Raw genomic sequence first — 13,706 nt, forward strand, 5'->3', positions numbered from 1 at the left:
TGACGGTTGTTTGTGACAATAAAAAGATTCTTGTTTGTTTTGGGTTTTTCAAAACATTGATATTTCGGGGTGGGTTATGGAGTGTATAATCACTCCTGTGACGAACTTTTGAACTGAACATTTGTTTAATGATAGAAATGAACAACAATCAGCCATTATTTGTGAGAGGAACACCGTGAATGCTTTACGTCATGCGGTGGACTAGTGAGATTGTACATTTGACTTCACTTTCGAATCCCATTGATGATCAATGTTGTAAAACTTTTACTAGTTGTAGCCAGGTTGAATGTATACAGCGCCTAATCTAGCTTTGAATAGCTACACCAGACTCATTCTTTAATGCTTTATAATGCACCATACTTTGACAGCAAAGTGAACATAAAGGCTTATTTTTTCCATTTACCAAAGAATAAAAAATGCTAGCCTATCTGCTTATCGCTTGGCCGGCCAAGCGCAGCGGTGGGGAGCGCCGACGGGTCCATTAGGAACCCCGCTCAGCCGGACCGATCATTAACTAAAGAGTATGAATGAATTATTCAACCCATGTACAATTCATCATTTTTGTCCGAATAAAGCTCAAGTTCACAGTTTCCTACCCTGTCACATGACGGAAAACCAAGGATTCTAAACAAATCACACATTTATACATCACATTGACAGGTATACATTCTTTGAAATAAACAGTGTCAATGACATGCCCTTGGGGAGGTAGTTACACAATCGCTCCTTCTTGGCGACTGTTATACCGCCCTCTTTTGAAACAAAACCGAACATGATTCTGACTCTTCTTCGCTCTTCCACAAACCAACTTTTTATTCTTGTGAATATTTAAAAATTTACACGATACGATTTTCAACCATTTTGTCGGCAGCTGTTTTTTGCAAACGGATGCAATTTACACTATTGGAATTTCAGTATCAGAGTCGTGTGACACGAGGCAATGTACATGCAACCAGTTCCAGGCAATGTCCAAGAAGAGAATCTATTCACATTTGAATATTCTCACAGTTTTCTTGGGAATCGTAAGACAATGTTTGAGAAATTAGTATTTCGCTACTTAAGTGAGGTCTCGTGGATTAGGTATACACATTTAAACCGTGGACCTATAAAGATGGGGGACGATGGGTTCAATATTTCAGGGAGAGGTCCACGGTTAGTATAAGATGGTTCTTGGTAACAAGTTATGGGGAGCCGTTGATAGTTAGTATATCAAACAGTGTGAGAAACAGCTCCCTCTGAAGTAGCGCAGCTTTCGAGAAAGAAGTAGTTTCTCACTATACATTCGAATTGAATTCGAGCGAACTTGTATGACAATGGTATTTTTCACCTTTATTCTCCTCGCAATTTCGACGACCAACTGAGTTGAAATTTTAACAGGTTTGTTAATTTGTTGGGATACACCAAGTGAGAACACTGTTCATTGACAATTTCCTAAGGTGTCTAGTGTCTTGTAAACAAACATAAATGACTGTCATGATTTGGTAAACATTTGCCGAAAAATGTCTCAATACCTGCTTATGCGCAGTCATATGCCAAAGTCATCATTAATCACGTGCGTCATCCGGCCCCCGTAAAAAATGCCAACGATTAATCTGTAATAAATGAAAATGTCTTCAAAATAATTGGCAATTACTTTGTGAGTGTTCTCGTCAACCGACTTAATGTACTGGAACAAATAGCCAGAGTGAATTGGTTTGAAGTCTGTTTTTTTATAATGATTGGCACAGTTTCACGAAAACATTTCTCTGAAAATGGAAGATGGATTAATTCATACCCCAGATCCAGTTACGTTTGTTTGATTGTTTTTCAAAAGTACACCCTTCTGCACGCGATGATGTACTAATTAGTCACTTCTCATTACGAACAAAAATAGTTGAAATTTTTATGAGGCAATGTCTTACTAATGAAAACAATGACCTAATCGTATTTGCAGGAGGTACCATAATAACAAACTTAATGGTGCCAAAGACTGCCTAAGCAATGATTTAAAGACTATTTTCATTTACATAGATATTATCTTCTTGTAGCTCGTAATACATGTTGTTCCTCCCAACATCTATAACTGAATTTTCTTCTCTCCTTTAGGTTCTCAGCTATTAATACATTGATTCACTTCCCTGCGAGTCCTTGGCTTCAAAACCAGAATGAATGAAATGGAATTATATTCAAAGCAAACTTTTAACTTACTGTCTCTATTGAATTCAGACGCCCTCACGCCCTCACGCTTACCCTGGCCCTGTTTTTATTGTGTGGAAGTTGCACTTTTGCTCCAATAAATTCCTTACATAAAAGTGAGGACAGCATCGGACAGCATCGGACAAAAAGATATCAATCCCAGTATTAAGTAGGCGTCTTTTGGGATCAAACATAAAGTTTGCCCTCAATAAAGTTTTTATAAAATTGTCCTTCATATCATTGGTGCGTTGACTGGAACTAATCCCTTGCACTTTAGCAAACTCAAATTCCTTTAGAACTTACACACAGTCAACAAGCTGCAATGTCCAATGAAAGAATTCTAAACCTGTTTTACTGGTTTCACTTTTTTATAAAGTAAGCGATAAAAACAAAATTACAAAGTAAAGTATTAAGCTAGGCAGACACAATTTGCAAAGATTTTGGGAAAAACATGTTGGACAATGGCTGGTCGTTAATCACGGTCGGAAGGGTCATACAGTGACGTAGAAAGCCCCTCCTCTTATTAGGCGGATAACCACGCCCCAAAATGGGTCAGCAATAGTCAAAATTGCATGTTATAGTTAGAGCAAAGTTTCCAAGTATTGTCGGGTGTTTCTTTGTTTCTTGGGTTGGGGTCTTTGTTTGTTTGTCGGGGTATTTGTTTGTCGGGGTGTTTGTTTGTTTGTTTATTTGTTTGTTCTTTGTTGCTAGGGCTTTGTTTACGCTTCGTTGGGGTGGTTGTGTTTTGTTTGTTTTGTTTTGGGGTTTTGGGGTGTTTTTTTTCAGGGGGGTCCAGAAAAAAGCATAGGCCCCTAATGTGAAAAGTTCGTCTCAAGATGATGCAGCTGAAAGTTCAGGAAGAGATCGCTGATAAAAACAAATTGTCTTTTCTTTATTATACAAAAATCAGGTTATTTACAAACCGACTGCAGCTACGATTAAGAGAAGCTTTATAACTTCAGAGTGATCCGATAGGTCCGGCTTCAACCAGTGACCTTATGTTTACTAGCACATTTCCCACATAGATCTTACAACCACTATGGGCCTAATTTCTTCATGTTGTAGACAAACACAGTTCTTTCCTTGCCTCTAAGTTTGCTACTCGCTTCCGTATTTGAGAACCAACAACTAAATAAAACTGCAACAAATACAGATTTTCAAACTGTTGTAAACAAAACAAAACGATGCCACTAACAATACAAAATGTGAAGAAAAACTTATTTCCGTTTATTAATCGAAGTTTAATTTCAAAAAGTTGTGCCCAATTGCAGCATACAAGAGCTTTCATTTGGCTCGATAAATGTGACAAATAATGCTTCTTCAGGGGTTTATAAAGAATAAAAAAATGATTTGTTAAGAACAAACCTCGAAACAGACCACTCCCAGTCCAACCAGGACATAATTCACACGCATACCATGTGCTTTTCATCCATCGGTATACACCACTGTATTTGTTTTCTTGAGACAAAAATTAGCATCTAATTTGATTGAGCTATCTCAAAGGGGTACAACGCCAAGTTTCTTTGAGAAAGACTGCTCCACCCCCAAAAAACAATTTATCATAACTTTAACCAACCTTCACTGGATGATCAACAAAATAACTGGTAGAAAATCGTTTCCCGAATAGTTCTAAAGCTTACAGATCTTTCTTAGATTTATCTAACAAAACCAACATATAAAGAATGACCATTTTTGTTGGACCCAGTCGTTGTTATATGACAATCATATTTCCTTGTTACACCACGCTATCGGACACTTTTTGATATAATACAATATGTAATTATCACTTTATATTTACAATAATTTATACTCCAAATCTGAGTTCTTTTGCAGCACTTCTGTGACGGAAAAATGCTAATTATGAATTATAATCAAAGGGAAGGAAAGTTTTATTGGAGACTATAAATGCTAGATAGCTACAGACTTATATAGGGTTTTGCACATATGTAAATGGCGCCAAAATAATAATGTGGGGGGGGGGCTATGTACGTTAGCAGGATCACATCCCTTAGAGCTGCATAATCAAAACAATGAGTTAAACAAAATAACTCTGCATGGCAAAAATTAAAAACAAATGGTAAATGGGATTTTGGTACTCTGGCCGGTAACCTTATTCCGTTTAGAATATTTGTTTTGTGCTTAGCTACATTTTGTGCTGAAGCAGTGCTTTGAAACAGCAAAACCAACTTTTTTCACAGCTGCTTTTCATTAATGTTGTGTTTCTTCCTTGCGCCATGAGCATCACTTGTAGTGGATACCGGCGCACTATAAGTGTTCATATTATTGTTATTGTTATTATTATTATAGCATCTCTTAATCAATTTAACAGATGCTAAGCACAGTGCCGCTTAGCACAAATGAGTTACCACTCACCACTGGCTAGATAATGTGTGGTACAAGTGTACTCATTCTGCTACATATAGCTTGATGAAATTGGGTCTGGTTCAGGCAACCTCCCGTTTCTCTTTCCAATATCGACTGAATCCATTACAAAATAACAACTCACCTATTCTTCCTTTCAACAGAAACTTCACAACTCTAGGTGGCAGCAGACACATTTCCTATTGATCAAATTAATTAATAACAATTCTTATATAGCGCATTTCACAATAACTGTATCAATGCGCTTTACATTATTGCCCTAGTCATAGGACCAATAACATCCCTTTTTACGTGCTTCTCAGCTCCCTTGGGAGTATACAACCTGGGCAACAGTTTATATCGCTCCAAAGGCTTTTTCATTCACAATATCAACCTCTACCCTCGCAGGTACCCATTTATACCCCTGGGCAAAGAGAAGCAATCGTAGTGAAGTATCTTGCTCAAGGACACAAGTGTCATGACCGGAATTCAAACCCACACTCCGGTGTCTTAGCACCAGAACTTGAATTCGATGCTCTTAACCACTCGGCCATGACACTCTACATTGAAAATGACCATGTCCAAATCATCAAGTGACTTTAGCTAAGAGAAAACTTGGACTTTTCTGCAATCCAGCAATAACCTCAGCTGAAGCCATCAATTTGAACAAAGCTTTAGTCTGCTGCCACCTAGTATCCACAAATCCAGGGCTAACCACTCGCCAGACATCATGTTTAAACCTGCCATGGGCTAATAAACACCACTTCTTAACTTGCCCTACAATCTATGGTCTTCTAAAATCTGTGCAACTTAATTGTTTAGAACGCTGCAAATAATATCTTCCTTTTCAGATGTAAATAGTACATTTTACAAATGTGTTAAATGTGTTAAATGAGGGTATAAATGTTACTACATTTGACCTTTGAACCTTTCCAACAATTAATACATTCTTAAAAACCTGGTCTACTAACACTAATTGGGTCGAGTAGAATGCACAGTTCACCCTGCCTGGTGGGCTACAATACAAAAAGCTTAAGCGCAAGGCCCGACAAGTGACCTTCTTTTGATGAAAGGTTGGAATATCATGGATCTGAAAATAATTAAGAATTTTATGGATGCAGACGTTCTTAAATACATTATATCTACACAATAGCTAATACCTGTATTCAAAGACAGTAATTTCACATGAGGTAACAGTGGCCCATAAGTCTTTACTGTTAAAAATTCAAAATATATCCCGCTCCAAAGCAGTCATTCCTTTAAGAGATGTACGCTCAATGTTTCAGTGAGCTTTGGTTTGTGCAATGTTAACCTCTCCACATAATGAGGGTAAAAAAACACCTTGACCAGGGTCAACAGAAGGCACATGATTGGCCAACAGTTTGCCTGGTAGATGGGTGTAAAAGCCTCATTCAGACTCAGGATGAAGCCCAGTTCATACTTCCTGCGAATTTTATCGTCCCAGCCCTGTTTTTGCTGCAAATTTGTGACATGAAAATTCATATCGCATTTGCATTCGCACGAAGTAAGAATCGGGCTTACAGATCACCCCACAACAAAGTTTGTAAATAGAGATTGCACCTTCAACCATTTACTTGTGCCCGCACTGCTGACTATTGGATTATCGGTCTTGTCTTATCAGCTATTCCCTTAGCCTTAGCCTTTGCGTTATTTCGAAGTCTAGCCATCCCAGCTGGAATGCCTTCAGTAGAGACCTTCTCTGGTATATACATCTGGGCTAAGATGTGCCTCAGCCCCTTTGAAGCTTTGACATGGTTGGATTTATACCTCTCGATACCGAAGTGTTGTATGGCGGTGATAAACCCGGTGATGCTGGAATCTACCCAGGAATGTTTCTCTACCTCAGTCCAACTCTCGTTGTCCGCGGCTGGACGATAAATTAGCTTCTCTGAAACAACCTGTAACAATTATACAATCAAACTCATTACAACATGCTTTGGTTGATGTTATAATATCAATAATATATGGATTTATAAAATATAAGCCTGTTATAATAATAATAAAGGAAATTTAAAAAGCACAAGCCTGATTTAACAATAAAATATTGATTTATAAAGCGCACACTCTAAAATACATTACGCATGGCACTACATCAATAGATTATTTCAAATAGAAGCAAACTAATCAAACAATTCTAAGTGTCTCGACACAGTAAAACTTCCTCTTGGTAATATTCAAAACAATATTTAAAAGCCAATTATATCTTTTAGAAAATAACAAGAAAGTTATGAAAAAAAAATAAACATAAGTTAAAGAGCCTTGTTAAAATATGGTAATTAAAGTAAATACCTGCTAGGCCTACAACAGAATATTTTTTTCTTTCTAATCAATGTGGTTTGTTTTTTTGGAACTGACAACCTCATATAAACAAAACTTAAAGACTGTGTTTGTACTTCTTTGAAAAAACACAACACTTCTAGATTTATTTGGTTGTTGCATTAAAGTTCACAACCATTGCCTTATAATAATAATATTAATAATAATAATAACTGGGGAACGTGCCTAACACCTACAAACGAAAGTCTCTAAGCGCATATATTTGTGCGTTTACTTGCATTTATTTATTCCCCTTGTACACAGGGAAAACAAATGTCATGCTTTTTTTTTCATGACAGTAAATATTTTGAATCTTGAGTCTAATAGACAGGGCCCAGTGGTCTCAAGTTTCCCAGTGTGACAGTGTGTACATGTACACTGTACATGTACTTTAAATACAAACAACACAAGATATCACAAATCTGTTAAAACAAAAACAGGACAATAAAATACACAGTTTTGTACACTGCTTCCAAAAAAGGAGTGTCAGAAACAGTTAACATCAATTGAAAACAATCAGTTACACAAAAGCAAAGAAATGATAACGATCAAATTCACAAAGATGGTGAATCATCAAAAGATAATAGAAGATTAATCATAAAAATGCAATATTAAAGTAGCGTAAGTCAAATGATGGCATCAAGGTTTATCACAACAATTGTATAAAACACAGTTTGAATATGGAGGAATGCCAGAAGACTGTAGCAGGCACCTGGATCATGAAATCAAAATCAGAATCAAAAAGAGAAAAAAAACAATTTATCATTATAAACTTTCACAAGCACAAAGTCGTACAGGTGTGCAAACCTCGATATTCAACAAAAAAGAAATACAATTATCAGATTCAAAATCAACATTTCAAAATAGTCATGTCAATCATAGTGAGAAATTATTGTTCAAAGGAAAACACAATGCCACCTGATTCGTCAGGTCATGATTTTAACTGGCTCAATGCTAAAATCTCGGTCCAGTGTAAATTAGGAGTCCTGGTAATCTTCACAGAACATTCTCAAAATCATTCAAATGAGCAAAGAATTATGCTATGTATTCTGATATTGACCCAATTCACCTGACAACACCTATTGATCACCAAAATGATGAGCGTGGCACAGTCGTCACGTGTGACGTCAAGCATGGGTAAATATAAAAACACACTTCATAGCATTTGATAAGTAAAAAATGTATAAAATGTAATGTCATAATTCATACCACGTACCATAAATTTTGTGTATCCTATATTTCTTGTATATATTGTGAAGGTTTTTCTGACTGGGTCGACCAGTGATTCTTCAACGACGCAGACATGATGGTTGTTGTTTCCGAAGATCAAATTCCCCCACTTGGGCATACGGTTTGTCTTCGTCATAAGACGTTTCGTCACCAGCTCCGTTCCCTTTACGACTCTGCTGATGACATCTTCAGTTAACACATGCTTACTGTGACAAAAGGAAGTAAATAAAAGTACAAGTTTGAAAATATTCTTGATTACAACTATTGTAGGTTTTGAGGCATTGAATGGCGAGATATTGGCGTCTATTCAGTTTAGGGTCACACCCTACTTTACCTTGGGAGATTACAGGGTTCTGAAAAGAATTGTCCTGCTTATTAAACTACCTGGATTGAAGGTAGGAAATCTGACGATCCTACTACTTTTGCATAGGGGATAGAGGGATTTCTATTGTTATTAAATCTCAGAGTCTGCATAGCTCACTTAGCCAATTATATCTTATTAAAATACATTCATAAGTCACAATCAGGTTGGCTCAGTGAACACTCTCCACGCCTTTAACCCTTATGGAGCCTAGTTCGAGTCCAGACTGGAGCCTTGCATGTAAATAGTCCCTACCTGACTGTGTGGGTTTTAATAGGGGCTTTCTTCCCACGTCTAAACTGAAATTTCTTCATTGACTTCTCTGTTTCCAGTCCCTACCTGACTGTGTGGGTTTTAATAGGGGCTTTCCTCCCACGTCTAAAACTGAAATTTCTTCATTGACTTCTCTACCAGATGTTGGTCAGGTTGGTGTTTCCATTAGGATGGCATGCTTTACTGACTATATAACTCAGATTCTGAAGTATTCATATAACTCAGCAACAATGTAAAATTGCTGTGTGGGTGGTGGAACATTCGATGTTTACAGTATGTTGATGCCTGTGTGGGCAATCTGATAGCGTTATTATTGAACTAAATGATGAATAGTTTAGGAGAAATCTATTAAGACATCATTGACACTGTCTAATGGTCACGGTGGGTTGACAATGACAGACATCATGCGGTTGCCAAAAGTCAAAATATTAACATAGAATATTAATGATACTGATGCAATGCAGTTTCATCGTTTCTGACTGACCAACTCAACAGAATGACATTAAAGGTAATACCAAAACAAAATGCAGAAAATGATGAGATGTCTAAGCAGTGAGCACACCTAGGCTCAATTTCATGGCTCTGCTTACCGCCAAATAATGCGCTTAAGATCACTAATCATTCTACGCTTACTGTGCAAATCTCAAAGTTCTGCGCAGCTGTGTAAGCAAAGAATGCCAAGCAACATGGAGAACACAATATGTCTAGTTCCCCGCATCAATTGAGTTCCAGTTGGCTTGTCTGCAGCACTTTAAACTCTCCAAGTTTTGTTTATGATAGCACTTCTATGTCCGATCTGCACTCCACCAACAATCAAGCACCCTTGGCTTAACGTCCTCACTTGAGGATCCTGCCGAGTTACCAAAATAAACGTAAGCGTAAACGTTGGTCTCATGCCAACATTTGTTTTCCCCTCCCCCCCCATCAGTCTTCCCACCCCTAAGTCTTGTCCTTCCACCCTTTCCGAAGGCCCTACATATATGTACCTGTATGGATTAGGGTATCTCTGCCATAATGCAGAAGCTACATGGTCCCATGTGTTTTTAAACAGCTCTTTGGTGGTGTAGTACTTCATGTCTGCTACGCTGGCTCAGTGTCTGGTTGGGAAGGGATCCAGGACCTGAAACAAAATGTATGCAGTTTGATTACACTCCACTAAAAATTGCTCATCAAGTTTCTTTCAGTTATGATTATAAAGTACATTTTGACGTTTCATATTCACTAACTCCACATGTTGTATCAAGATTCATGTTTCATTCTCCTTTATAGCTGCGATAACGTAACCCTCCTTCTGACGACGAAGCCGGAGTTAGTCATCGGGAGGCGGGTTACAGTATCACAATTATCTCCTTTGGTGTTGGAAGGGTCGATTGATGGATTGTTGGATTGTAAATCATTGTAATTATCCTACCATTACCAATTTGGCCACCAAAAAATTAAATATAAAGTTATAATAACTTAAAAAGGCAAAAGTAAAAATTGAAATAGTTACCCGGTTTAAACTTACAACTTTTAAAAGTAAAATAGTAAAACAAATAAAGATAAACATTAGTTAATAATTATAAATATATACTTAACTTGACTATTTTATTGAAACTTCTTTATATTAATAATATTTATAAGACAAACAATGAAAGTAAAATAAAAATAGTTTTCAAAGCATCTGTCTGTGGGCGTGGTTTAAACGTACTAAAAAATGCCCCACTCAAAAACAACACTAACTAAATAATAATTCTTAACAAACAACAAGTGTAGGCCCATATCATTTGTAATACAATTTAATGATATAGATCAGTGATAGTGATACTGATTATTCACTCGGTTACGTTCTGATATCGTCTCCATCCTCCATCGAACCTTCAAAGAACCTTCTCATGTCATACCAGTCATGATGTCATCATCATGAAAAACGATGATAAACTATAAAGTCTACTTCGAAACAAACTGTGTAGGCTACCCGGCCTTCGCGTACGATCTGCAAAGTCAATTCAAGTGCGATTGTGAACTTACCCAGTTCGTCGACCTGTGTCTGTGTTGAGTTAGTAGGGGAAATTAAATCGGTGTCTTTAGTTCTTTTATGTAACGTTATAACATTAAAGAAAAGGGGTATGTTGGCTCCCAGAAATCGCCTCTCCAATACTGCAGTGTAATTGAATCACATTAATTAACATTTAACTGAATTATTGAGTGTGATTTTGTAAGACAAAACGTGGATCACGTACGCACAAAATTAATTTTTGGAGTTCCAACTGCAACCTTGTACGTAGTTTATGATCTTCGTGGAAATTCTACTGTAAGGACATGTAGTCACGTCTCACTCCCTGAATACGAGGTTGACAATCTAATGATCTGAAACCCAAGCTCCTCGTGTTCAAAAGACAACGCATTTAAAACCATCAAGGGGACCGTGCTAACCTTTATTTAGACACTAAACAGGCTTTCAGTCGGTCGTGTATTTGCTGCAGTGTTAATGAATAACTATTTTATTGTGTTTTTTATATAAAAAACAAAGAAATTTGAGGGAAAAGTAGATAATCATGTCTTTTGGGTATACAAACTGTTTTGGGCGTTTCTTTTACGGCACAATTTTCAGACGATATTGTTAACCTGGCTTCCGGGCGTCTTTAGTATACCTTTGCTATACAAAACAAAGCGTAAACTTGGGGCACTGACTATGTTCCAACTGTAGTTGGGTTGTACTTGCGTGTTATAGTTGGGACGGCTTAACTATAGTTGGGATCCACAGACCTGCAACCAGCTAGTCTTGTCTTGTGGTGATTTGTCACAATTTCTCCAACGTTGAGGGCGCTACCACGAGAACGGCGAGCGGCGTACGTGGAGAGAATCGCGTAAGAGTTGTTCGTCAGTGATAGCGCCCTTTACGTTGGAGAAATTGTTACAAATCAAGACAAGACGGTCTTCCTTTAAGACTAGTTGGTTACAACTGTAGTTGGGCCGTCCCAACTGTAACACTCAAGTTGGGCGGGACAATTAAGTTGGGATGATCCCTCATCGCGTCCGTCCGTCTGCTAGCTAGAAAATTGTTCCAGAAGTTCCATGGTTCTTCTGACAGAAAATGTAAATTGTAAGTAGGCCTACAAAAACACTTTACTATTTTTTAATCTTCAAAAAAGGCAAAGGAAAAAACAAACCCTTTACCCGTTACTGTTTTGTAATCTTCAAAAGGGAAAAAGGAAAAACAAACCCTTTACCCATTACCGTTTGTTAATCTTCATAAAGGAAAAAGGAAAGACAAACCCTCTACCCTTGACCAAGTTTTTATCTTCAAAAAGGAAAAAGTAAAAAACAAACCCTATACCCACTACTGTTTTTTAATCTTCAAAAAGGAAAAAGGAAAAACAAACCCTTTACCCATTACTGTTTTTAATCTTCAAAAAGGAAAAAAGAAAAACAAACCCCTTTACCCTTTACCCTTTTTTAATCTTCAAAAAAGAAAAAGGAAAAACAAACCCTTTACCCTTTACCGTATTTTAATCCTCAAAAAGGAAAAAAGAAAAAACAAACCCTTTACCCATTACCGTTTTTTAATCTTCAAAAAAGAAAAACGAAAAACAAACCCCTTTACCCTTTACCCTTTTTTAATCTTCAAAAAAGAAAAAGGAAAAACAAACCCTTTACCCTTTACCGTATTTTAATCTTCAAAAAAGAAAAAGGAAAAAACAAACCCTTTACCCATTACCCTTTTTTAATCGTCAAAAAAGAAAAACGAAAAACAAACCCTTTACCCTTTACCCTTTTTTAATCTTCAAAAATGAAAAACGAAAAACAAACCCCTTTACCCTTTACCCTTTTTTAATCTTCAAAAAAGAAAAAGGAAAAACAAACCCTTTACCCTTTACCGTATTTTAATCTTCAAAAAAGAAAAAGGAAAAAACAAACCCTTTACCCTTTACCCTTTTTTAATCGTCAAAAAGGAAAAAGGAAAAACAAACCCTTTACCCTTTACCCTTTTTTAATCTTCAAAAATGAAAAACGAAAAACAAACCCCTTTACCCTTTAACCTTTTTTAATCTTCAAAAAGGAAAAAAGAAAAAACAAACCCTTTACCCATTACCGTTTTTTAATCTTCAAAAAGGAAAAAGGAAAAAACAAACCCTTTATCCGTTACCGTATTTTAATCTTCAAAAAGGAAAAAGAAAAAAACAAACCCTTTACCCATTACCTTTTTTTATCTTCAAAAAGGAAAAAGGAAAAAACAAACCCTTTACCCGTTACCGTATTTTAATCTTCAAAAAGGAAAAAGAAAAAAAACAAACCCGTTACCCATTACCGTTTTTTTATCTTCAAAAAGGAAAAAGGAAAAACAAACCCTTTATCCATTACCCTTTTTTTATCTTCAAAAAGGAAAAAGGAAAAACAAACGCCGTAACCCTTTACCTATTGCCTCTTTGGCGTTCCATAACACGATCACCGGTAGAGGGCTTCGTTTTTTCTTTTCCGTCCATGTGGATTCCAAAACGGTAAAAGGAAAAAGGGTTTGCTTTTTCCTTTTTCCTTTTTGAAAATTTGAAAACTGAGATAGGAACGGGAATCGGTTCATTTTGGTTTCCTTATAAAGGTTTCGTATGTGGCTAAGGGGGCAAAGTTCGTTTTCCTTGTTCTTTTTACATTTTAAAAAGGGAGTGGGGGTTCGCTCCGCCCTCTGAGAGGCAACCACAGTTGAGAGTACACAGCGCCATCACGCGATCGAGCTGGAAGTGTGAATATTGTTTTGTTTACTACCTGTCAACCGTGTTGAATTAAACCCCTTTCATTTTAGAAGTGGTGTCACGGTTTCGAATTCTGCTCCTATTTCTCCCAATGTTGGCAAAGGGGATATGCTGTAAGGTTTCAACAACAAACAGCACAGAATAAGTTGACAGGCGACTGTTTGTGACTGAAAAATCTCCTCGACATCAGCTGGTACATTGCTCTGACAACCCCTCGATCCATGAACAGGCATTGCCCT

The 13,706-nt window shown here is 37.0% G+C and overlaps 1 protein-coding gene across 2 annotated transcripts; it reads right to left on the reverse strand.

Annotated features, from left to right (window-relative positions):
- Positions 1 to 3,376: 3,376 nt before the first annotated feature.
- LOC139940792 (PRELI domain-containing protein 1, mitochondrial-like) lies at positions 3,377 to 10,987 on the reverse strand. 2 transcript variants are annotated; one of them, XM_071937172.1, is made up of 5 exons: positions 10,748 to 10,987; positions 9,724 to 9,857; positions 8,090 to 8,309; positions 6,132 to 6,455; positions 3,377 to 4,736 (listed from the first exon to the last, which is right to left on the reverse strand). In XM_071937172.1, exons 2-4 carry the CDS (start codon positions 9,810 to 9,812, stop codon positions 6,150 to 6,152), a joined length of 615 nt encoding a protein of 204 aa, XP_071793273.1. In that variant the 5' UTR covers positions 9,813 to 9,857; positions 10,748 to 10,987; the 3' UTR covers positions 3,377 to 4,736; positions 6,132 to 6,149. The 2 variants fall into 2 exon arrangements, with proteins under 2 accessions (XP_071793273.1, XP_071793272.1); XM_071937171.1 differs by having other exon boundaries at positions 3,377 to 6,455.
- Between the last annotated feature and the right edge of the window lie 2,719 nt (positions 10,988 to 13,706).

Source organism: Asterias amurensis, chromosome 8 (assembly GCF_032118995.1).
Source record: "Asterias amurensis chromosome 8, ASM3211899v1".
Classification (NCBI taxonomy): domain Eukaryota; kingdom Metazoa; phylum Echinodermata; class Asteroidea; order Forcipulatida; family Asteriidae; genus Asterias; species Asterias amurensis.

Bases quoted from the DNA above. Each gene is read 5' to 3' on its own strand.
- LOC139940792 (XM_071937172.1), bottom strand. From the start codon at position 9,812: ATGAAGTACTACACCACCAAAGAGCTGTTTAAAAACACATGGGACCAT. The intron at 8,310-9,723 runs GTACATATATGT...CTTTTGTCACAG, and splicing joins AGATACCCTAATCCATACAG to TAAGCATGTGTTAACTGAAG. The intron at 6,456-8,089 runs GTACGTGGTATG...TAATTGTTACAG, and splicing joins TAGGATACACAAAATTTATG to GTTGTTTCAGAGAAGCTAAT.